Raw genomic sequence first — 22,746 nt, 5'->3', positions numbered from 1 at the left:
CCACACAGATTAGCAGAAGTCAGCCAAAATCCATGGGTTGATGTGTGCACAGGTTTAGCAAACCCTTAAGATCAACAGAGAAATAATTTCACATAGAGTACCACATTATATCTTTTGAGAAGTTTAAGTATTGTGTACTATAAGGGGAAGTTAGTTAAGAAAAATGTTGACTATAACATTAATGTTCTCACTGAGACATTGGAAAATACCCAGGTGAAAGAATTTTACATATGAAATAAGTTATTATTTTTATCAACTAATATTAGGATAATTACATTTTGAAAATAATATTTAGACATCTTGTGCAAATTCATGGTCATGGAACCATTGAACTTGAAGTTAATGAGCTGAATTTATACTTAGCTAATACCATATTTCAACATTCGGAAAACTAAGATAATGGCATCTGATTTATGGCAAATAGATGGGGAAAAAGTGGAAGCAGTGACAGATTTTATTTTCTTGGGTTCCAAAATCACTACAGATGGTGACAGAAGCCATTGAAATTAAAAGACATTTGCTCCTTAGAAGGAAAGCTATGATAAACTTAGCATATTAAAAAGCAAAGATGTCACTTTGCCAACAAAGGTCTATATTGTCAAAGCTATGATTTTTCCAATAGTTGTATATAGATGTGAGAGTTGGACCATAAAGAATGCTAAGCGCTAAAGAATTGATGCTTTCAAATTGTGGTACTGGAAAATATCTTGAGAGTCCTTTGTACGGCAAGGAGATCCAACCAGTCAATCCTAAAGGAAATCAACCTTGAATATTCATTGGAAGGACTGATGCTGAGGCTCCAATACTTTGGCCATGTGATGTGAAGAGCCAACTCAGGGAAAAGAGCCTGATGCTGGGAAAGATTGAGGCCAGGAGGAAAAGGGAGCAACAGAGGATGAGATGGTTGGATGGCATCACCAACTCAAAGGACGTGAGTTTGAACAAACGCCAAGAGATAGTGAAGGACAGGGAAGCCTGGTACACTGCAGTCCGTGGGGTCACAGGGTTGGACATGACTTAGCAACTGAACAACAACAATACCATATTTAGTGTGAATTAGTACTTATATTGATCTAGGAAAAAATTATAGTAGTAAATATAATTTAAAATATTTTAACTATATTTTTATTTCATAACGACAATATTAAGGTCTTCTACCTCAATAGAGTATGAAAGCCAGGATCCATTTAAATATCTAAGTCAGCATCTAAGTTAATAAGTCATTATCTTAAATAATATTCATTTTTTAAATTCAGTTACTTCACTTTTAGCAATTTCATTTAAGGAATGATTGAATTGTGGTAGCTCAGACGATAAAGAATCTGCCTGCAGTGCAGGAGACCAGGGTTCAATCTCCAGGTCAGGAAGATCCCCTGGAGAAGAGAATAGCAGCCCACTCCAGTGTTCTTGCCTGGAAAATTCCATGGAGAGGAGCCTGGTGGGCTACAGTCTATGGGGTCACAAAGAGTCGTACATGACTGAATGACTAACACACGCAATGATGTTTGTCACAGGGTTTCAAAGGGTTGTTTATTGTTGTGAAAAATAGGGGGGAAAGGACAGCATATCCATCAGAACACTTTAGTAGCAAGAGACCCTGTCCCACTCACTGTAAGTTTCTGTTATTTAGCCAGGGATGCAAAAAGGGTTGGAAGTAGCCATACAGAGCAGGAACAGATGTATCGTATCTTCATGAAACTTGGTTTGGATTACAAAGTTCTGGCCAGAGACACAGAACTGCTGATGACACTGTCTAAAAAAGGTCGAGACTTGCAGATCCAAGATGCTGATATTCATTCTATTTGGGGTTTATATTACAGACCTTCCTTGACTTACGGTGGGGTTATATCCCCATAAATATTGTCAGTCAAAAAGTGCATTTAACACATCTGACCTCACTGATATCATAACTTAGCCTACGTGCCTGTGTGCTAAGTCACTTCAGTCATGCCCAACTTTTTGCAACCTCATGGACTGTAGCCCACGAGGCTACTCTGTTGATGGGATTCTCCAGGCAAGAATACTGGAGTGAGTTGCCATGCCCTCCTGCAGGGAACCTTCCTGATAGCTTAGCCTAGCGTTCCTTAAATGTGCTCAGAATATTTACCTCAGCCTACAGTTGGGCCAAGTTATCTAGCACACAGCCGGTTTTATAATGAAGTGTTGAATATCTTGTGCAGTTTATTGAATAACATACTGAAAGTGAAAAACAGAGTGGTTGTAAGTGTACTGGTTGTTTCCCCTCGTGATCGAGGGGCTGACTGGGAGCCGCAGCTCACTGCTGCCGCCCACCATCACAAGAAGAGTTTATTAGTACGTATCGCTAGCCTGGGAAAAGTACAGTTTCTACTGAGTGTATATCCATTTCGCACTTTCATAAAGTCAAAAAATCATAATGGAACTATCCTAAGTTGGGGACTATCTTATTTTATGATATATATAATCTTAGCAGCAGCAGCATATATATATAATAGAGTTGTAGTATATATGATACTATTTTATTTTTGTGCTTCATGTGTTTACCTAAGGGCGTGTTAAAGGCATGTTAGCAGAAGTTAGTCAGGATCTAACTTCTGTGTCAATGAGGCTACATCTTTACCAGCCAGCGTCAGTGCCCAGGTAGCCAGAACACGCTTCTGTGTCTGGCCTGTGTCCCAGAAGGACACATGGACTTTGGAGGCCTCTCAGTAAAGCTGAGAAAAGTAAAGTAAAGTTCTGAAAAAAATGCTTAGAGAATGTGTTGCTTGTGCATGTGATTTTGGAAGTGGTACAGTTTCCAGTAGTGAAATGGTTCAAGATAGAACCCCGAAAGTGACATGTAGCAGAACTGGAGTGAAGGACAGAGTCTCTTGAGGCAAAGGGCACCCTGAGGTCGGGGTCTTAGGTGGGTTGCCCATGCCCATGTAGGGGTGAAGTGAACAAAACTGATGACAGTAGCTGAGAGGGGAAGGCAGACTGAGCCGGAAGAGATGACAACCCAGAGGGTAGGCTGATACAAGCCTCTTGAGATTTCTGCAAGAGGAGAGGAGTAGAGTAATTGCCTATAGGTGGCACTGGAGAGTGGGGAGGGCCCTGAAGTATGTGTGGTGATGAAGAATAAATAGCCTTTAATAGGACTGCAGAGGAAGTGGTCAAGAGATAGTCATATGTTAGTGCAGGTCAACAAGCAGAATGTTCTGAAGAAGTTGAGGATTCAGGGCAGCTGGATCTTAGAAGGGAGGAGATTATTATGCCAGATGAAGGGATATGTAGAGGATTATGGAATTAGAGTTGCAAGGATGTCAAGTCAGAAGAAGGCTGGACTTCTTCTGTGATGGACGTAGTGGAAGGGAATGTGGGATTCATTTTAATAGTTGTTCAGTAAGCTTGTACTATGTCAGTGCTTCTTGGACTTGGAAACCCAGGAGTCTGTGGATGCCTTCTCAAAGGGCAACAGTTTACTAGTGAATTTTTAAAATTTGGATTGTTATTTTAATGATAACCTGAAAACTGATTTCAGTGCCCAGAGTTGAGTTTATTTTTATTTGAAATTCCACCAGGTAGTCTTACACATTTATATGAAATTATAATAAAAATAATTTAAATCACTGCTATGGAACCATGAGAATTTGAGAAGATTGGCTAAATGTTATATAAGATTCCTACAAATTCTAAAATACAATAATTCTGTATACTTTCCTGCACATTGAATACATTAATTTTTAGGTGTCATAGCCCTCATTATTTTAAAAAGTTAAAAATACACTACATGTGATACACATAAAGTGTAGGATATTTAGAAAATCCTGATTTTCTTTAGAAAATAAATTACCTATAAAGTTATCACATGGAAACATTCAATTATTAAACATGTGATGTCTCTCTGGATTTCTGTTTGTTTCTCTATCTGTATGTGTATGTATATGCATCTCAAGGAAGAGATGATTTTTAAGTGAAAATAGGGTCATGGTAATCTATTATGTATGTCTTACCGTGTCAATGTGTCTCGGTTCAATTCAGTTCAGTTCAGTCGCTCAGTCGTGTCCGACTCTTCACAACCTAATGGACCACAGCACGCCAGGCCTCCCTGTCTATCACCAACTCCTGGAGTTTACTCAAACTCATCTCCATTGAGTTGGTGATGCCATCCAACCATCTCATCCTCTGTTGTCCCCTTTTCCTCCTACCTTCAATCTTTCCCAGCATCAGGGTCTTTTCAGATGAGTCAGTTCTTCACATCAGATGGCCAAAGTATTGGAGCGTCAGCTTCAACATCAGTCCTTCCAATGAACACCCAGGACTCATTTCCTTTAGGATGGACTGGTTGGATCTCCTTGCAGTCCAAGGGACTCTCAAGAGTCTTCTCCAACACCACAGTTCAAAAGCATCAGTTCTTCAGCACTCAGCTTTCTTTATAGTCAAACTCTCACATCCATACATGGCTACTGGAAAAACCATAGCCTTGACCAGATGGACCTTTGTTGGCAAAGTAATGTCTCTGCTTCTTAATATGCTGTGTAGGTTGGTCATAACTTTTCTTCCAGGGAACAAGAGTCTTATAATTTCATGGCTGCAGTCATCATTTGCAGTGATTTTGGAGCCCAAAAAAATAAAGTCAGCCACTGTTTCCACTGTTTCCCCATCTATTCGCCATGAAGTGATGGGACTAGATGCCATGATCTTAGTTTTCTGAATGATGAGTTTTAAGCCAACTTTTTCACTCTTCTCTTTCACTTTCATCAAGAGGCTCTTTAGTTCTTCTTCACTTTCTGCCATAAGGGTGGTGTCATCTGCATATCTGAAGTTATTGATATTTCTCCCGGCAATCTTGATTCCAGCTTGTGCTTCATCCAGGCCAGCGTTTCTCATGATGTACTCTGCATATAAGTTAAATAAGCAGGGTGACAACATACAGCCTTGATGTACTCATTTTCCTGTTTGGAACCAGTCTGTTGTTCCATGTCCAGTTCTAACTATTGCTTCCTAACCTGCATACAGATTTCTCAAGAGGCAGGTCAGGTGGTCTGGTATTCCCATCTCTTTCAGAATTTTCTACAGTTTATTGTGATCCACACAGTCAAAGGCTTTGGCATAGTCAATAAAGCAGAAATAGATGTTTTTCTGGAACTCTTTTGCTTTTTGATCATCCAGTGGATGTTAGCAATTTGACCTCTGGTTCCTCTACCTTTTCTAAATCCAGCTTGAACATCTGAAGGTTCATGGTTCACGTACTGCTGAAGCCTGGCTTGGAGAATTTTGAGCATTAGTTACTTTACTAGCGTGTGAGATGAGTGCAATTGTGCAGTAGTTTGAGCATTCTTTGGTGTTGCCTTTCTTTGGGATTGGAATGAAAACTGACCTTTTCCAGTCCTGTGGCCACTGCTGAGTTTTCCACATTTGCTGGCATATTGAGTGCAGCACTTTCACAGCATCATCTTTTAGGATTTGAAATAGCTCAACTGAAATTCCATCACATCCACTAGCTTTGTTCATGGTGATGCTTCCTAAGGCTCACTTGACTTCACATTCCAGGATGTCTGGCTGTAGGTGAGTGATCACACCATTGTGATTATCTGGGTCATGAGGATCTTTTCTGTATAGTTCTGTGTATTCTTGCCACCTCTTCTTAATATCTTCTGCTTCTGTTAGGTCCATACCATTTCTGTCCTTTATTGAGCCCATCTTTGCATGAAATGTTCCCTTGGTATCTCTAATTTTCTTGAAGAGATCTCCAATCTTTCCCATTCTGTTGTTTTCACCTATTTCTTTGCATTGATCACTGAGGAAGGCTTTCTTATCTCAATGGGAATATTCAATTCAAATGGGAATATCTTTCCTTTCCTCCTTTGCTTTTTGCTTCTCTCCCTTTACAGCTATTTGTAAGGCCTCCTCAGATAGTCATTTTGCTTTTTTGCATTTCTTTTTCTTGGGGATGGTCTTGATCCCTGTCTGCTGTACAGTGTCACAAACTTCCACCCATAGTTCATCAGGCACTCTGTCTATCAGATCTAGTCCCTTAAATCTGTTTCTCACTTCCACTGTATAATCGTAAGGGATTTGATTTAGGTCAGTATGTCTATTCCTACGATCTGCATGTTATTCATTATATTGATGGTCATAATTTAGTCAGTCCCCTATTTGGAAATTTTAGATTGTTTCTGGTCTTTCACTTTGATATAACACCTACCAATAAATATCTTTCAATTATGTATTTTAGTACTATTCCAATTATTTATTTATATATCTTACTACCAAAAAAGTCATTCAATTTAATCATAGCCCAGATGTAATTTGGAGTCACGATTTATCTTTTTTGGGGTAAGTATTGTAGGTTCCTTGGCTTTAAAAAACATATATATAGTGAAATAATCCGTGTTTTTGGTAGTCCAGAGTTTTCTAAACTGCTTTCTTTGAATCCTAAAGGTCTCCTTTTGTAAACTTTCCCTGCTGCTCTTTTATTTAGATTCCTGGAAAAGATTGTCTTAAAAAAGTAAAGCTTCACTGTTGAAAAAAAAAAAACGAAACAATGACTTAAACCACTAAACCAGTCGCTGGCTCAGATGTGAGGTTAAGTCTCATGATTAGTGGCTGAGATGGGACCAGAACCTCTATTTCCTGACTCCTAAAAAGAATTTTAAAGTACATCTTCTAGAAATAAGACAAACCAAAAAAAGTATTCTAAACTGGAATCTGGATTGCTTACTTGGAATATGTCTTCAACATGTCCTATATTTGTGTGTTATCCTTTTTTATTTCCACTTCAACAAATTGGAATTAAAACATTTCAGAAGACACTAATCATCAGCTTAACCAGTAATTAGCATTAACGAGTAGAGAGAAAATTTAAGACAGCTGCCAAGTTGACCACTAAAATGAGGTTTGATTTTCTAGTATTTGTCATCTGTGGTACTTTATAATTATAATAATAGCAGTGTAGTTACACTCTGATGGAAAGTTGACAGTTAACTTTTTCCACTTATCAAACTTAGGAGCAATTCTGAAAGTTTCTAGTTTCCAGGTAATTTATCATTCAAGTGATTAAAAGCTATTTTGGGCCACAATTATGAACAATAATAAAATTTTACATGTGGATGACAGTAACACAGTATTCTTTCATTTTGAATTTCTAGGGAAAGACTACTATTATTCTAAGGTGTCTTGACAGGTAAGTGTTATATTAAACTTTAGAATACATTTTTGCTTATTCTTGTTGTGTAAGGCAAGTTAGAATCTAAAAGACATATTTCCATTTTGTGACCTAAACAAAATATTCTAATTCTTGTGAGTCCATATTATGGCTTTTACAATCTTCCTTTAAAGATGAAACCAACAATAAGCAGAAAAAAATTATATAGGATTAATAATGGATTTCCTTATTTGGGGGAAGAAATTAACATAATTACTCAATCTGTAATAGATAGTACTTACTTGTTTTGGCTATGCTACTCTGATATTTAAACTTTTTAAATTTTATCTAGTTCATGATTGTTTGAACATTATAATCTTAGAATTGCTCATGGGTATGCTTTTGAAGCACGTTATTGGTCATCAAACTGTACATGTTGCCATTTGTTTTATGTACTTCCTAGCCTTCTTTGCCGTGGAAGCATGCCACCAGGTTAAGGTAAGGTTAAGGTGTTTGAGGAAGTTGGTAAGGAAAGTCTTCTTGGTTTGCAGCTCTCATTAGCTAAATGATGCCCAGGTTTCAGCTATGATTTCAGTTGAGAACTGTATAAAAAATCTTTTATTGGTGTCTCCATTAAATTGATAGTCATTAGGTTCCCAAGCTTTCGCACATGGAGGCTGAGCATGAACCTACTGTCTTTGCTTCCCACGTGGCCTGGATGCAGAGGACTTATGCCCTGACACAGCCACCAACACTGCCAGCTCCTTCTCTGCTCCCCGAATGGTGTCACTAGGCGCTGCCACTCCATGCAGGTGCCATTACTCACCTCTGCAGTTGCTACTGAAGTCTGTTAAGATGTTTTTTTTGAAGGCTTATTTAATTTTTGTATAAATTCTTAATCATTTTTATCTCAATGTGTTAAACACAGCGTAACTTCTCTGCTAATACAGTTCTTAAGAAGCAAAAATAAGGTACGATGATAGCTTAAGAAAATGATGGTAATAATACTTGTCTTCACTGTACAGGGATGAGCCACCAAAACCAACCTTAGCTTTGGAATATACATATGGAAGAAGAGCAAAGGGACATAACACAGTGAGTGTCTTTTTGGTGATGTTGCTCTACACCTGTGTGGAGAAGTAAGGATGCTGACATTGTTTTACATTTCCCATCTTTTCCACAATCAATAAACATATCCAGGAGTACACTTCCTAGCTATGTAATACTTTTAAAGTCAAATGCAACTCAGCACAGAGGAAGCCACCCAAACTGTGAAAATATTTTGGCCTTCTCATTTGTCATGTCTTAAGATGCTTGAATAGGATTACCCTGTAACTTCAGTGTACAGGCTTTGGGCATATTTTCTTCTTTCAAATGAGAATAACATTGTGAGTTATCTTGTCTCCCCCCAAAAAAATCTGCTAAAAATATACATTTGACCTGTTGGATATTTACGAAAATATACTGCTTAAAATCCAAATTATTAGCAGTTTTACAAATACATCTTAAAGTTGGTAATCCTATTTGAGACCACAGGCCCTAACTGGCCATAATCCTATTTTCACTTCTGTTGGTTTATCTGTAGAGGAGAGTTAGAAATTGTTCAGGATAGAGGGAAAGTTTATAGTGTATGTTAGGAGAATAAAAAATTCTAAGTAGAATTCTCTTTTGGTGTTCCCATAAGGAAGAGGTCATTTCTTAAAGTTAGGTGTATGGAGAACAGTCTAGAATAAAGAAGGTCCCATATCTCCTGTAACTCCCATGAAGTGAAGTGAAGTCGCTCAGTCGTGTCTGACTCTTTGCAACCCCGTGGACTGTAGCCTACCAGGCTCCTCCATCCATGGGATTCTCCAGGCAAGAATACTGGAGTGGGTTACCATTTCCTTCTCCAGGGGATCTTCCCGACCCAGGGGTTGAACCCAGGTCTCCCACATTGGAGGCAGACGCTTTAACCTCTGAGCCACCAGGGGCTCAATAACTCCCATAACACAGGCAAATTTTTATAGATTGATCCAATCTAAGTGTTTGATCATTAGACAGTATATAGAGTTAAAATTGGCTGTTGCTGCTTCCTGGATTCACCAGTGCAACTTAGTTATTAAAACTATGGAATTGAAAAGAAAAAACAATATATTGAGATGTGGGAGAACTTTATTTTTGTGAATCACATAAATTTTTGCATGAGTGATAAGCCTAGAAATAGGCTTATCCTTGTTTTGGGAGACTCTGAGTTAACTTTCATAAGCTTAACTTTTGAGAAAAGCTCTAAAAGCTTTTCTTCATCCAGTTGTGAATCAAAGGAGATTTTCCATTGAAAACTTATTTTTCCTCACAAACATTAGAGATTCAAATACCAATTGCAAAACAGTTTCAGTAGTTGAGATGATAACCTGTCAAAAAGCAAAATATATTTATCTAAAACTGCTGTAATGACCATCTGCCTCTTCCAAGTTCATAGTATTGGGCACATAAAAACTCATGTGATTTCTTTTTCACCTGTTTGTTTCTGCTAAACTTTACGCTATCAAGTTGGGCTTTTCTGTATTCATTCTAGAAGAGTCACATCTTTCTCAGATTGAAGGTCTCCTAAGAGTTCTAAACGGAAGAGCTTTATCAGCTCCTCAAGCAATCGTAATATCTTGAAGGCTATCAGTATCTGGCTGGAAGGAGAAATGCCTTCAGCTAGCCACAGTCTAGGACAGTTGCCATGGAATAGATGGTCTTTTTTCCAAGCTACGTGGCTGCCCAGCCCTTTTAGTCCCCCTATAGTTTGAGTTCTCTGGAAAGGGAAGCAGTTGTAGAGAGTCCTTGTCCCCCCACCTACCGCTTGTATTGCCAGTGCCAGCCTGTCCCTGTCCCCAGGGATGTCAGGCCCAGACCAGCTGCTTATGCTTCTGCCCGGTCAATCCTGATCTGCAGGCCAGACTGCTATCTCTTCTCCCCGTTTCCTCTTGTCTTGTCTTTATGTCTGATTTATTGTGTGAGCTTCTGTCTTCTCCCTCAATTAGGATGTTTTCCTGTCCAGTTGTTTTATTTCTACCTAAAATTATAACTATTTTCAAAAAGATAATTCCAAATGTGTTCAATTTGTTAATTTTATTTCTAATGTGAGTGTTTGCTACCTGTGATATTTACAGAGTTGGGGTGCTGTTTAATGTCTTCTATTAAATTAGGGTAGAATCAGGGCATTTAGTACCTGTGTATATTCTTAATGTTTCATCTTTGTTCTTTGGAATAGATGTTTTAGTGTATTTTGAGGGATGGGATCAATAAAGGAGAAAATTTTGACTGCCACAAAGGGTCTTGAGGACTGTAATATCTTGTATCCATAATTATTACTGGCTGGTGCTAATGAACTATAAGAACTATTTAAAATGTAAAAACATCAAAGAATATTAATATGAAAAAAACCCTGGTTTTTTCAGCCAAAAGATATTGCTCACTTTTGGGAGCTAGGTGGAGGAACGTCTTTACTGGATTTAATCAGCATACCAATCACAAGTGACACCTTACGGTAAGTGGAGCCAGTGAGGAATAGTGGTTAGTAAGTATCCAGTAGAGGCCACAGGATGAACATGAGGTTTCTGTGAATCAGAATTCGCAGGGACAGTTTTATGTTGCTGAAGGTTTACCTTCACTTCCTTTCTATGTGCCTAAACTGTACTGCTCTCAGAGATTTTCAAAGAACCAAGGTTCTGGTTCCAAATCGGGTAAGGAGTACGTCAAGGCTGTATATTGTCACCCTGCTTACTTAACTTATATGCAGAGTACATCATGAGAAATGCTGGACTGGATGAAGCACAAGCTGGAATCAAGATTGCCGGGAGAAATATCGATAACCTCAGATCAGATGACACCACAAGTGAAGAAGAACTAAAGAGCCTCTTGATGAAATTAAAAGAGGAGAGTGAAAAAGTTGGCTTAAAACTCAACATTCAGAAAACTAAGATCATGGCATCTGGTCCCATCACTTCATGGCAAATAGATAGGGAAACAGTGGAAACAGTGACTGTTTTTCTGAGCTCCAAAATCACTGCAGATGGTGACTGCAGCCATGAAATTAAAAGATGCTTGCTCCTTGGAAGAAAAGTTATGACCAACCTAGACAGCATATTAAAAAACAAAGACATTACTTTGCCAACAAAGGTCTGTCTAGTCAAAGCTATGGCTTTTCTAGTAGTCATGTATGGATGTAAGAATTGGACTATAAAGAAAGCCGAGTGCCAAAGAATTGGTGCTTTTGAACTGTGGTGTTGGAGAAGACTCTTGAGAGTCCCTTGGGCTGCAAGGAGATCCAACCAGTCCATCCTAAAGGAGATCAGTCCTGGGTGTTCATTGGAAGGACTGATGGTGAAGCTGAAACTCAAATACTTTGGCCATCTGATACAAAGAACTGACTCATTGGAAAAGACCCTGATGCTGGGAAAGATTGAAGGCGGGAGAAGAAGGGGATGATAGAGGATGAGATGGTTGAATGGCGTCACCGACTCAATGGACATGAGTTTGAGTAAACTCCAGGAGTTGGCGTGCTGCAGTCTGTGGGGTCACAAAGAGTTGGACATGACTGAGTGAACTGAACTGAACTGAAGGTTCTGGCCTGTGTTGAAGTGAGATAGTTGGCATCCAACTAGTAACATATTTTGCAAGCCTACAAACAAAATATGTCAAATAACACTTGGGCAATATATTCACTTGACAAAAAGAAAAAAAATTATTTCGAAAACTAAATTTTAAAACTCACTTCTTTTTAATACCCATCCAAGCATGAGCTAATTCAGTCCCTGAGTTTTTCCTGCAACTGGATATTATGTCTCCTTTAAAGTAATGGCTTCCTGAGCCACCAAGTGGCTTCCTTGGTGGCTCAGGTGCCTGCAATACAGGAGACCCGGGTTTGGTCCCTGGGTCAGGAAGATCCCCTGCAGAAGGGAATGGCTACCCCCTCCAGTATTCTTTCTTGCCTGGAGAATTCCATGGACAGAGGAACCTGGCAGGCTGCAGTCCATGGGGTCACACAGAGTCAGACATGACTGAGTGACTAACACACACTTGAATTTAATACTAATTTAATACTAATGTTAATATCACTGAGGGGCTTCCCAGGTGGTGCTGGTGGTAAAGAAACCACCTGCCAGTGTAGGAGACAGAAGAGACACGGATTAGATCTCTGGGTTGAGAAAATCCCCTGGAGAAGGGCATGGCAACCCACTCCAGTATTCTTGCCTGGAGAATCCCCATGGACAGGGGAGCCTGGAGGGCTACAAGTCCATAGAGTCACAAAGAGTTGGACACAACTGAAGCGATTTAGCAGGCAGACACACCAGTGAAACCTCATGCAGTGAAAGTTTATGAGTTAGAAGAGGAAGAAATTGGCTATTTGCTGACCTTAAAGAAAAAGAACCTAGGGGAAAACCTCAAGCTGTTTGGTGGTGTTTTCCTGAGAATGATTCCCAAGTGTTGGCCAAATCAGATGTGGAAAATTGTGACATTTCTCACAATGTTCCTGGGAACCCATCTTAGCCAAAGAAAACAGAATTTAAAAATATGAAATATCTTACTGTTGTCAGAGTTTAACACAGACCATTGCTGCTGGACCAGATACAAAGGGCTTGACAATTATTTGTCAAATTTCAACCATTAAGATCTTTAGAATTTTTTCTTGTTAACAGGATAATTTTTTTCCATAACTAGCTAGTAATGTTGGCTTTCTTTGTCCAGGGATTTTTCTTTTCTTTTAAAGAAATAAAATTTAGTGTCTTTTACTTATCACAAAAATGTTTTATGCTCATAAGGAAAACTTGGAAAAATAGTGAAACGTACATGGAAAGTAAAAGCATCTGTGAGCCCATGAAAAAGGACTATTCTCAACATACTGAGGTATTTCTTTCCGTGTTTTCAGTGTTGTAGATATACTTTGTACAGGTATGAGATACTGTGTATACACATTTAGATCTTGCTTTTTCGCTTAAAACCACCATTTCCCCCGACATTATTTTTTTTAGAATCATGGGATTTTACAGCTGTGTAGTTCTCATTTGTCCTCCTTTAACAGAAACAAATAATTGAAGCTGCCTGGGAATTAGGGCAGCTCATGGTGGTGTGGCTGAGAGGAGATGACGGGGCGGGGAGCAGCTGAAGGAACAAGAGCTGCCGGCCAGCCTGGCCTGAGGCAGACAGGAGTCAAGAGGCTGGGAGCCGCTCTCCCCAGACTGTGAGCTGGCTCCAGTTCTGGCCCTGTTGTCACATCACCTTTCTGTATTACCTCACTTCCCTTCTCTAGACCTCATGGGCTTGTAGAGATTCTGGTTTCTGCAGGAAGCCAAATCTTCCCACAGTTTCTTCACTGTCTCGCTCTGTGAGTTCCTGGTCTTCTTTCCGTGGAATCCCAGAGCAGCTGGAGCCTGCCTTGGGAGAGAAGAGGGGTCAGGGTGATGAACAGAGGGCTGGGGCGCCACAGGCCTGGGTCCAAAGCAGCTTGCTGAGTGGTGGACGAATTCATGGAAAACATTTCACTCCTCATTAGTCGCAAATCACAGAGTGTTTTGTGACTGGAATTAATTCGACATGTAATTTCCTTGAGTTGGACAGGGCCCAGCCACCTTACCAAATGCTGTTAGATACTGTTTTTCTTTAAAGTGACTGTTCATAGAATAATTATAGATGCATTGAACATTTCCACAGACCTTAGATAATTTGTAAGAGAGCCTTTCCTGTGGTCCACTTCCCTGTTTTCAGAGGTAGTGTTTTATAAAAAAACTTTTTAGCTGTCATTTGCTATGAAGGCAAAAGTAACACAAGTATTTGCAGTGCAGTGGAAACATAAATTTTAACCTTAGAAAAAAGTTGAATAATCCATTTTCCCTTTGATTAAAACAAAGTTATTTTCATTTGGAAAAAATGATACACTTTATATATACTTTACCACAGTAAAAAAAAAAAAAAAAAAGGTAAACCATGGTCTTTTTAACATTAATCATGCTAAAACTCTGAAAATAAAATTAGTTTCCTTTATGTATATATATGTGTGTGTGTGTGTGTGTATATATACACACACACATTATAATTAAGAAAAGCTGTTTCTGAGCTTATTCAAATGAAAGATATGGTTGGCTAGACAGTTTAATGGCATAATAACTTTATAGAAACTCTTAGGTAATGTCTAAAAAGACTACTTTCTGGATTTAGACCTATAGTATAGAATTTAGCTATTGCTTTGCTTTACACAAAATAGCGGATTTGCTCAAACTAAACAAAATAATTGTTGTTGCTTAGTCACTAATTTGTCCAACTCTTCTGCGACCACATGGACTGCAGCCCGCTAGGCACCTCTTTCCATGGGATTTCCCAGGCAAGAATACTGGAGTGGGTTGCCATTTCCTTCACCAGGGGATCTTCCCGGCCCAGGGATTGAACCTGCATCTCCTGCCTTGACAGGCAGATTCTTTAGCATTGAGTCACCAGGAAAGCCCAGATAACTTGACTATATTATAACCAGCATATATTTTAATTCCTTGCTATTTCTGCTAGCAGAATGTTTGCTCTGTTGATCAAAGATATATTGACCCATGATTATGGCTGTACAGACTTATTACGACCATTCTCTATAATACTCCTAGATTTATATTTGTTTTTTAATTGTAAAATAACATAAAATTCACCGTTTTAGCCATTTTTAAGTGTACAGTTTAGTGACATTCAGTATTATTCACATTGTTTTGCCACCATCACCACCATCCCTCTCCAGAGCGTTTCGACTTCCCAAATGGAACCTGTACCCATTAAACAATAACTTCCTACTTCCCCCTCTTTCAACCCTTGGCAACTACCATTCTAGTTTCTGTCTCTATGACTTGACTACTGTAGCTTCCTCATGTAAATGAAATCATCCTTTTGGGTCTAGTTTATTTCACTCAGCACAATGTCTTTAAGATTCATACATATTGTAGCATGTGTCAAAATTTCCTTACTTTTTGAGGCTGAATAATATTTCATTGTATTTATAGACCACATTTTGTTTACCTGTTAACCCATTGATGAACATTTGGGTCGTTTCCACTCTTTTGCAATTGTGAATAACGCTGCTATGCACATTGGAATAGAAATACCTGTTTGTGTCCCTGATGTCAAAACACCCAGAAGTGGAATTGCTGGACCCTCCTATAATTTTTTGAGGAACCACTGTACTGATTTTCACATTGTCTACTTTGCTTTTTATATTACCATTGGCAATGTCCCAGGGTTCCAATTTCTGTCTATTCTTTCCAACACTTATTATTTTCTGGATTTTTAATTTTTATTTTTTTATTGTAGCTATCCTAATGGGCAAGACGTGGTATCTCATTGTGGTTTTGATTTGCATTTCTCTAATGATAATACCAGACATCTTTTCCTGTGTTTATTGGCCATAAGTATGTCTTTAAATACAGAAATATGTATTTGAGTTCTTTGCCCATTTTTAAATTGTGTTGTTTGTTGTTGCTGAGTTTAGATTTATGTTTGATATACTTAAACGTGAGCCTGTGTGCATATGGTCATGGTGGTGGGGTGTGTGGTGGCCTGGAGTGAGACAGCAAGGCCTTTCTGCAAGGTACAGCAGAAAACCATGAAGCTCTGGGTCTAAATACCAGCTCTACAGTTCACTAGTTATATGAGTCTGTGCCTCAGACTTCTAATCCATGAAATGGCCATCGTAACATTTTCTAGGAAGTCTTGTTGGGTTAGGAGGAAATAAGCTATATAGACTCCAGGCAAGGTCCGTCAGTAAATGTTTTCACCACATTGTTGTATTGTTGCTGCTGCTGTGATTATTATTTTTGCTTCCCTTCTTTGGAACACATAGGAAAACTGAATCTAAACATGGCACTGTTGGATCCAATTGCACATTATGTGACTGGATTATTATTATTTCAAACAAAAAGTTTGGTTGTAACACTTAAATATCGCTAGGGAAAAGCACTGGAATAAATAAGGCTATAATTTCAGCATATTTTTCTTAGAAAATTGCTATTTTTTTTTCTTATAGTGTTATTCTTAGAAAATACATTTCAGTATAGTAGGGTTTCAAATGGTAATTATTTTGAGTCTTTTTTTTTTTTTTTGAAATATGTTTTTATTTCTTTAGGACATTTTCTATTGTCCTTGTTTTGGATCTTTCAAAACCTAATGACCTTTGGCCCACCATGGAAAATCTGTTGCAAGCCACAAAACTTAATGTCGATAAAGTGATAATGAAACTGGGGAAGAAGAATTCTAAAGCAGCTTCTGAAATGAGACAGAAGATGTGGAGCAATATGCAGAAGGACCATCCAGTGAGTTGCTGCTGGGATTATTCTTGGAATTCTTAGCCCCATACATAGTTAAAGATAACATCACTAAAAAAAAAAAATAAAAAAAAAAAAAACATCACAAACAATTTCTTTAGATTTTTATGCATGAGTTGAAATTCACTTGATGTGGATGAACCTGTTCACTGGAAAATTACAGCAATTTAATAAAACCTCAGAGCAAAACAAGGAAAAAGATTTCATATGTCTTCTCGTTAGACATCTACTGTGATTGTTATGGCATATTACACCAATCAAAAGGAACAGAGTTTTAAAGTAGTGGTTTGATACTGATTTTATAATCTCTGTGACATGAAGATACAAAACCAGGTTGTACAAATGTCACCTGGCAAAGACCCAGATAAGGATACAGTTTTAAGCAAGGAATAGAGGTTCAACAGCCTTTATAGTCATTCTATACATTTATTGTCTGTCACATAATCAGTATCTTTTTATCATCTGATAATTAAACTATCAAGTTGCAATATGGTAACACAAGTCTTTTATGTACAATCAGAAATGTCATCATCTAGAAAACTAAGAAAGGTATTTTATATTGCCCAGAGTTTATATGAGTGTGTTTTACAAAAGGAATATCAAACAAAACTGATAGTTATGGTTCCCATATATGCAGTATAAATGTTATTATAACAAACAGTTAATACAAATAACTTAAAAAAAAACAGGAAGGCAATATATAAGAAAATAAAAGAACAGAACATGAAGAATAAATATGGTAGCTTAGGGAATTGTCACTTCTAGTCTTATGCTTGAGAAATGTAGCTTCAAAAATTAAATATTGGAGCAACCTCTGTCAAGCCAACAATGTTAACACTATGGGCAGATTTAAAATGACCTAAGTCGTAGAAATTGCTGAATACATAGTAGTAAACAATTACAGTGAATCAATGAAATATGTTTGTTAACAGGATCGTGAATTAATTGACCCATTTCCAATTCCTCTGGTCATAATCGGAAGTAAATACGATATTTTTCAGGTGAGCTCTTCCACTTCTAGTTGAGCTTGTTGTACACGCTTGCCTAGCCTTTATAGGAGAGAAACAAAAGTAATAATGAAATGAGAAAAATGACTCGGGGCAGGGGAGAAGTCAAGGAGTCACACATCTTAAAGATTTTGGAAAAGAGAATATAGCTGGGAAAGAGAAAATAGGTGAAGAACAATAAATACAGTGACATGATGGGGATAAGGCAGAAGATTTAGAAACTGAATCCAGTCCAGTCTCCAAGGGACAGGACTTATGTCCCAACTTTTAAATTGAAGAAAGTAGAAAATTGGTTTCTTCTTATCTTTGCTTGTCAGAGAATCCTTGGGGTATTCCACTTGATAAAATGTGTGCTTGTATCTAAATTCTATTGAGCTAAGTGTTTAAACAAGGAAAGATCTGACAGTGTAGCTCTAGAAGGCTGTAGCTATTGTTCAGCTTCTACAGAACCAAATGCCAAGGTAATGGAATCCTACTCAAGGTACATTTCAAAAAATAAAGAAGAAAAAAATCTATTTCTGTATTTAATAATTTGTACTTTTCTGCTACAGATACTAGTTCTCTCAACTTTTTTCTTTTTAATAACATACGTCTTCAGGATTTTGACTCTGAGAAGAGGAAGGTAATATGCAAGACACTTCGATTTGTTGCACATTATTATGGAGCATCATTAATGGTTTGTATGTTTCCTATCCTTTGGGTTTGAACAGACAGTAACAAATTTGGAAAGATTACCAGCTTGGTGCACAATAATGAATGTGGATGCTTTTACTAATGCATGTCATTCTCTCCTTTCCATTCCCATTGCCCTCAAAGCCTCTTGCTCAGAGCTTTTATAATGTATTTCTGGAACACACATTGCTAGATAGCCTACCATTTCCTTGAAGTGAAAGTTCTACATTTTTAATAGCCATAAATCCCCATTGTCTTAGAGATAAATTGGTTATTTATCTATTCATCTTTTAATTTTCCTTTAAGAATTAGAATCTATATTCACTTAAAAGAAAAAAGACTAACTTTTTTTTTTTTTTCAAAAAAAGCTTTAAAAATGCTATTTGTTGTAGAGGTTAAAAATAATGAACTTGGGAGTCATGCTGCCTGGATTCAAATCTCAGGGCAACCATTTACTAGATATGGGGTCTCAGATAAGTCACTTAACCTCACTGAAGCCTTAGTCTCCTCCAGGGTAAAATGGACAAAAATAGTCCTACCTTCATAGGGTTGTTGTGAGGGTTAGTAGCAGGAATACACCTGAAACCCTTAGCACAGGGCCTGACACAAATCTCAATAAAGGCTGGTTCTTGTAACTGTTAACATTATCTTCCACAGCAGGACCAAATGTTGCGAGATATCCTCTAATGCAATAAAATATAAAAGCATTTTTATTTTTAAAAAAATTCCTCCCATTTGAATGCTGTCTTTTGCCCTCTAAATCAAAGTGCTCAGAGGAACCTATAGACAACATGGCCTAGTCCCCAGCTTTCATGGCTAGTTATTAAGGCTGAAAGTAATAAGTATGATCTGTATTTAAAATTCTTATACTTTCCAGAATACTCCAAATACATTTTATTATGTATTTTCTTAAAAATCATTACCTTTTATGTTTGTACTGTATCTACCTACTTGCATATTAGGTTGACAAAGTATTTCGGAAATATTCTTTTTTAAAAAATTATTTTTCATATTTTTTCCCATTATGGTTTATTACAGGATAGTGGATATGGTTCCCTGTGCTATACAACAAGACCTTGTTTATCCATTCTGTATATAATAGTTTGCATCTGCTATTCCCAGACTTGCAATCCAACTTTCCCTCACCCTGTCTACTCTGCCTTGGCAACCACAGAAATATTCTTTACTGTTTTGCAAAGATATGGAGAATTCAAAGTACAGAAGCAGACCATGGATCTTGTAGTTTCTTACTTTCGCTTCTAGATAAAGCTCCACATTTCCTTCTGTTTAGTCAGCTGAGGAAAATCCCTCTCTTTGTTTAGAAACAGATCACTTTTGATGATCCATCAGTGCCCAGTCTGGTCTTATCAGTAAGAATGCAATAATAGGTGAAGTCAGATCAACCCAGGCCACAGCAGACCTGCAATTAATCATGGCTCACAAGACCCTAGAAGTCCAGGGACTAGGGAAAGGATCTGAGAATCTTTCATCTCAGCTCTCAGTAAATCAGAGGTTGGGTTTAGAAGAGCACTCTGGACCACCATGGAAACCATACAGCTTTTCTAGCTTCCCAAATCAAGAAGAGAGCTGGTCAGAGCTAACAAAGCCCCACCTTTCAGTTTCACTTCCGCTGTGACCCTAGAGTCCAGACTTTGGTACTTACTGCTTTCCAAGGTTCAGTGATATGCAGCAGTTTTGTTTTGTTTTTTTAAAAACATAGTTTATCCTTTATAATTCAGTCAAGAATACTAATTCAGTAATATGAGCAATATGATCAAGTTAATAAAAAACAAAAACGAGAAAAACATTGGTAAGTAGGACCAGATTCAGTGGAGAGCCCCCCGGATGGTAGGGGACTTAAAATTATGATAAATGAGGAACAGCATAAAATGATATTCTGGCATTTGGAATGTGATAACAGTCTTTAAGTATTTGAAGGACTGATCCATGGGAAAGGGGTTAAAATGTATGTTTTCTTAGAGTCAAGAACAAGGAATCAGTGGGGTTTAGTTCAAATTAAGAAAAAAATTTCTAATACTGCCATTATCTGAAAATGGAACGAGTTGCTTTTGGAGATCATGAATTCCCAGGCATTGAGTTCGTAAGTAGAACTCTACATATATTTGTGGAGGATGTTTTCAAGGCAATTGGTGCAACAGATAGGGGTGGGGATGGGGTTGAGTTAGAAAAACTTCTCATGTCCTCCCAGTCCTGCAGTCCTATGAAATACACTTGTGATGAGGTTTTTTCCTCACCATATAGGGAACATAATAGAGAATACAATGATGATGATAAAAAAGTTGTGTTTTTAAAATTCAGCTGAGGTTTTCATATTAGCATATTGTCTCAATAGAAGCATAAAGTTGTTTCAATTTTTAAAATGTATCAAATCTTGTATATTCACATGAGTGTTCTCCCTTGAATAGTTTCCCCCTGGGAAGTTAAGTGTTAGTTGCTCAGTCGTGTCCAACTCTTTCTGATCCCATGGACTGTAGCCTGCCAGGTTCCTCTGTCCATGAAAGTTTCCAGACAAGAATACTGGAGTGGGTTGCCAGTCCCTTCTCCAGAGGATCTTCCAATCCAGGAATTGAACCCAGGTCTGAGCCACCAGGGAAGCCCTTTCCCTGGGAGCCTGTTCTTAATCTGAAAAGTGAAAGTGAAAGTCGCTCAGTTGTGTAGGGCTCTTTGCGACCCTCCATGGACTGTGGAATTCTCCAGGCCAGAATACTGGAGTGAGTAGCCTTTCCCTTCTCCAGGGGATCTTCCCAACCCAGGGATCAAACCCAGGTCTTGAACGAATCTTAAGCTGAACACTGATCTCTTTACTTTATAATTACATTTCATTTTGGTTCAAGATTGTTTTTCCTACTTTCATACATCTTAGTCATTCTGATTTGTCTGGGTGACCTTGGTATTTCCAGACATTCAAAATTAGTCTTAAAAGGTTCTGTAAGGTAACCATATGTCCTGGTTTTCATCTGGTTTCTCAGCTTAATGATTAATAGTACCCATGCAGCTTCATTCTTCTAAAATATTCTGGTTATGATCACTTCGTTATAGACCACCACTGAGAATAGTCAGTAGCTTACTTTGCAAACTCTAAAGGCAAATCTGAAGAGCCGTTTTAAAGTTGTTTTAGTGAGTATCAGTATTGTTAGACTAGTCTGCAGATCCCACATTAACTGCTTTGAAGACAGCAGTATGCCTTTGGATGGAAAAGTTATTTATGATACATACCTCCTATTTTTTAACCAACCAGATTGCATTTTGGTAATGCTTACGGTCCATTTGTGGGAGTAGCTGAAATGATTAGTGCATAAACACAAGTCCATACAATAAATACATCATGCACTCATGAAATTTGAAGAATTAAAACAAATTTATCAATATTTCTTTCTTTTCCTTTATTCAGGTTTTGTTTTGCTTACTCAAACACAAGATTTTGTTGGGCAGATAAATAGTAATTCTCTCTGCAGTCTGTACTTGTTGAAAGCCATGTTCATTTTACCTCTTTCTGTGATTTGAAAGCAAGCATGTAATTTATTGTCCTGATTTTTTTCTTTTTAGTTTACCAGTAAATCAGAAGCTCTGTTACTAAAAATACGTGGAGTTATTAACCAATTGGCATTTGGCATCGACAAAAGGTACCATTAAAATATTTGTTAATATCTTTTTACTTTTTTTTTTTTTGGTATTCTCTCATCTGATTATTGTTCTCACAAGTCTCTTGTTTCTTGACTGGGAAAAATGCCTCAGATGACTGTTCTTAGATAATTTCATGTTATCTCTTGCTTCTTATATTGTTTAAATATTTATCATATTTTACAACTAAAATGTTATATAATAGTTGGAAACTAGAATAAAATAATCATACTATTATACTTGTTTCCTTGATCCTGTTACTTAGTATTTTTCTTAACCTTGCTATCTTTCTTGGTTTTGATTTGAGGTAGTTTGGGTCTTTTTTTTCTCCTATAATACCTTTATTAGCTCTATACTTTATTTTTTGAATCAGTTATGTTAATAATCATTCATTCATTTTGAGAAATGCTCTCATAGAGGCTAGATATAAAACTTGGCTCTTGTATGTACAGTAGGGAATGGCAGGATATTTGATTGCTAAACTAAATTAGATTCTTTTTTCTTCTTATCCATGTAGCAAATCAATATGTGTGGATCAGAATAAACCTCTGTTTATCACAGCAGGATTGGATTCTTTAAGTCAGATAGGTTGGTGAACTTATTAAGATTGTTCCATTTGTTTTAATTGCTTATTGATTTTATCCTACTGCCTGTTCACTTCATCTCCAACATCTCCCAACCCTAACCACCATTTCTGATTTCATTGTTACTGTTATGTCTTGTGTATTTATTTGTATACATTGTATTGATGCAGAATGCATCACATTGACATATTTGTGATGAAAGGGATGTTGGCACATGAGCAACTGATTTCTGATCTCAATACCACTAAAAAAATTTGCATCTACTTTCTTTCCCTCACTGATTTCCAGGTACTTTTAAATTTTAGCTCCTTGGGTTTAGAAGAAAATCAGAAGGATAAAGCAGTCAGGAAATTCAAAGCTATATATATTATAAGCAATGATGAAAAATATAAGAGATTCAAGTGTTGGAATAACTCAAA

General features: G+C 37.6%; 1 protein-coding gene across 6 annotated transcripts in view; it reads left to right on the top strand.

Annotated features, from left to right (window-relative positions):
* Positions 1–22,746, top strand: part of DYNC2LI1 (dynein cytoplasmic 2 light intermediate chain 1) — a 37,885-nt gene that overhangs the window by 5,119 nt on the left and 10,020 nt on the right. For 4 of the 6 annotated variants that reach the window (XM_043918131.1, XM_043918128.1, XM_043918129.1 and 1 more), the window contains exons 3-10: positions 7,110–7,144; positions 8,131–8,200; positions 10,531–10,619; positions 16,224–16,410; positions 17,355–17,423; positions 18,028–18,105; positions 21,669–21,745; positions 22,261–22,331. In XM_043918131.1, the coding sequence (XP_043774066.1) occupies positions 7,110–7,144; positions 8,131–8,200; positions 10,531–10,619; positions 16,224–16,410; positions 17,355–17,423; positions 18,028–18,105; positions 21,669–21,745; positions 22,261–22,331 (676 nt within the window). Of the gene's footprint in view, positions 1–7,109; positions 7,145–8,130; positions 8,201–10,530; positions 10,620–16,223; positions 16,470–16,503; positions 16,963–17,354; positions 17,424–18,027; positions 18,106–21,668; positions 21,746–22,260; positions 22,332–22,746 lie in introns of those variants that run through there. The other 2 variants (XM_043918130.1, XM_043918133.1) reach the window with 2 other exon arrangements.

This window comes from Cervus elaphus, chromosome 11 (assembly GCF_910594005.1).
Source record: "Cervus elaphus chromosome 11, mCerEla1.1, whole genome shotgun sequence".
Classification (NCBI taxonomy): Eukaryota; Metazoa; Chordata; class Mammalia; order Artiodactyla; family Cervidae; genus Cervus; species Cervus elaphus.
This window is presented reverse-complemented; position numbering and strand designations above follow the sequence as displayed.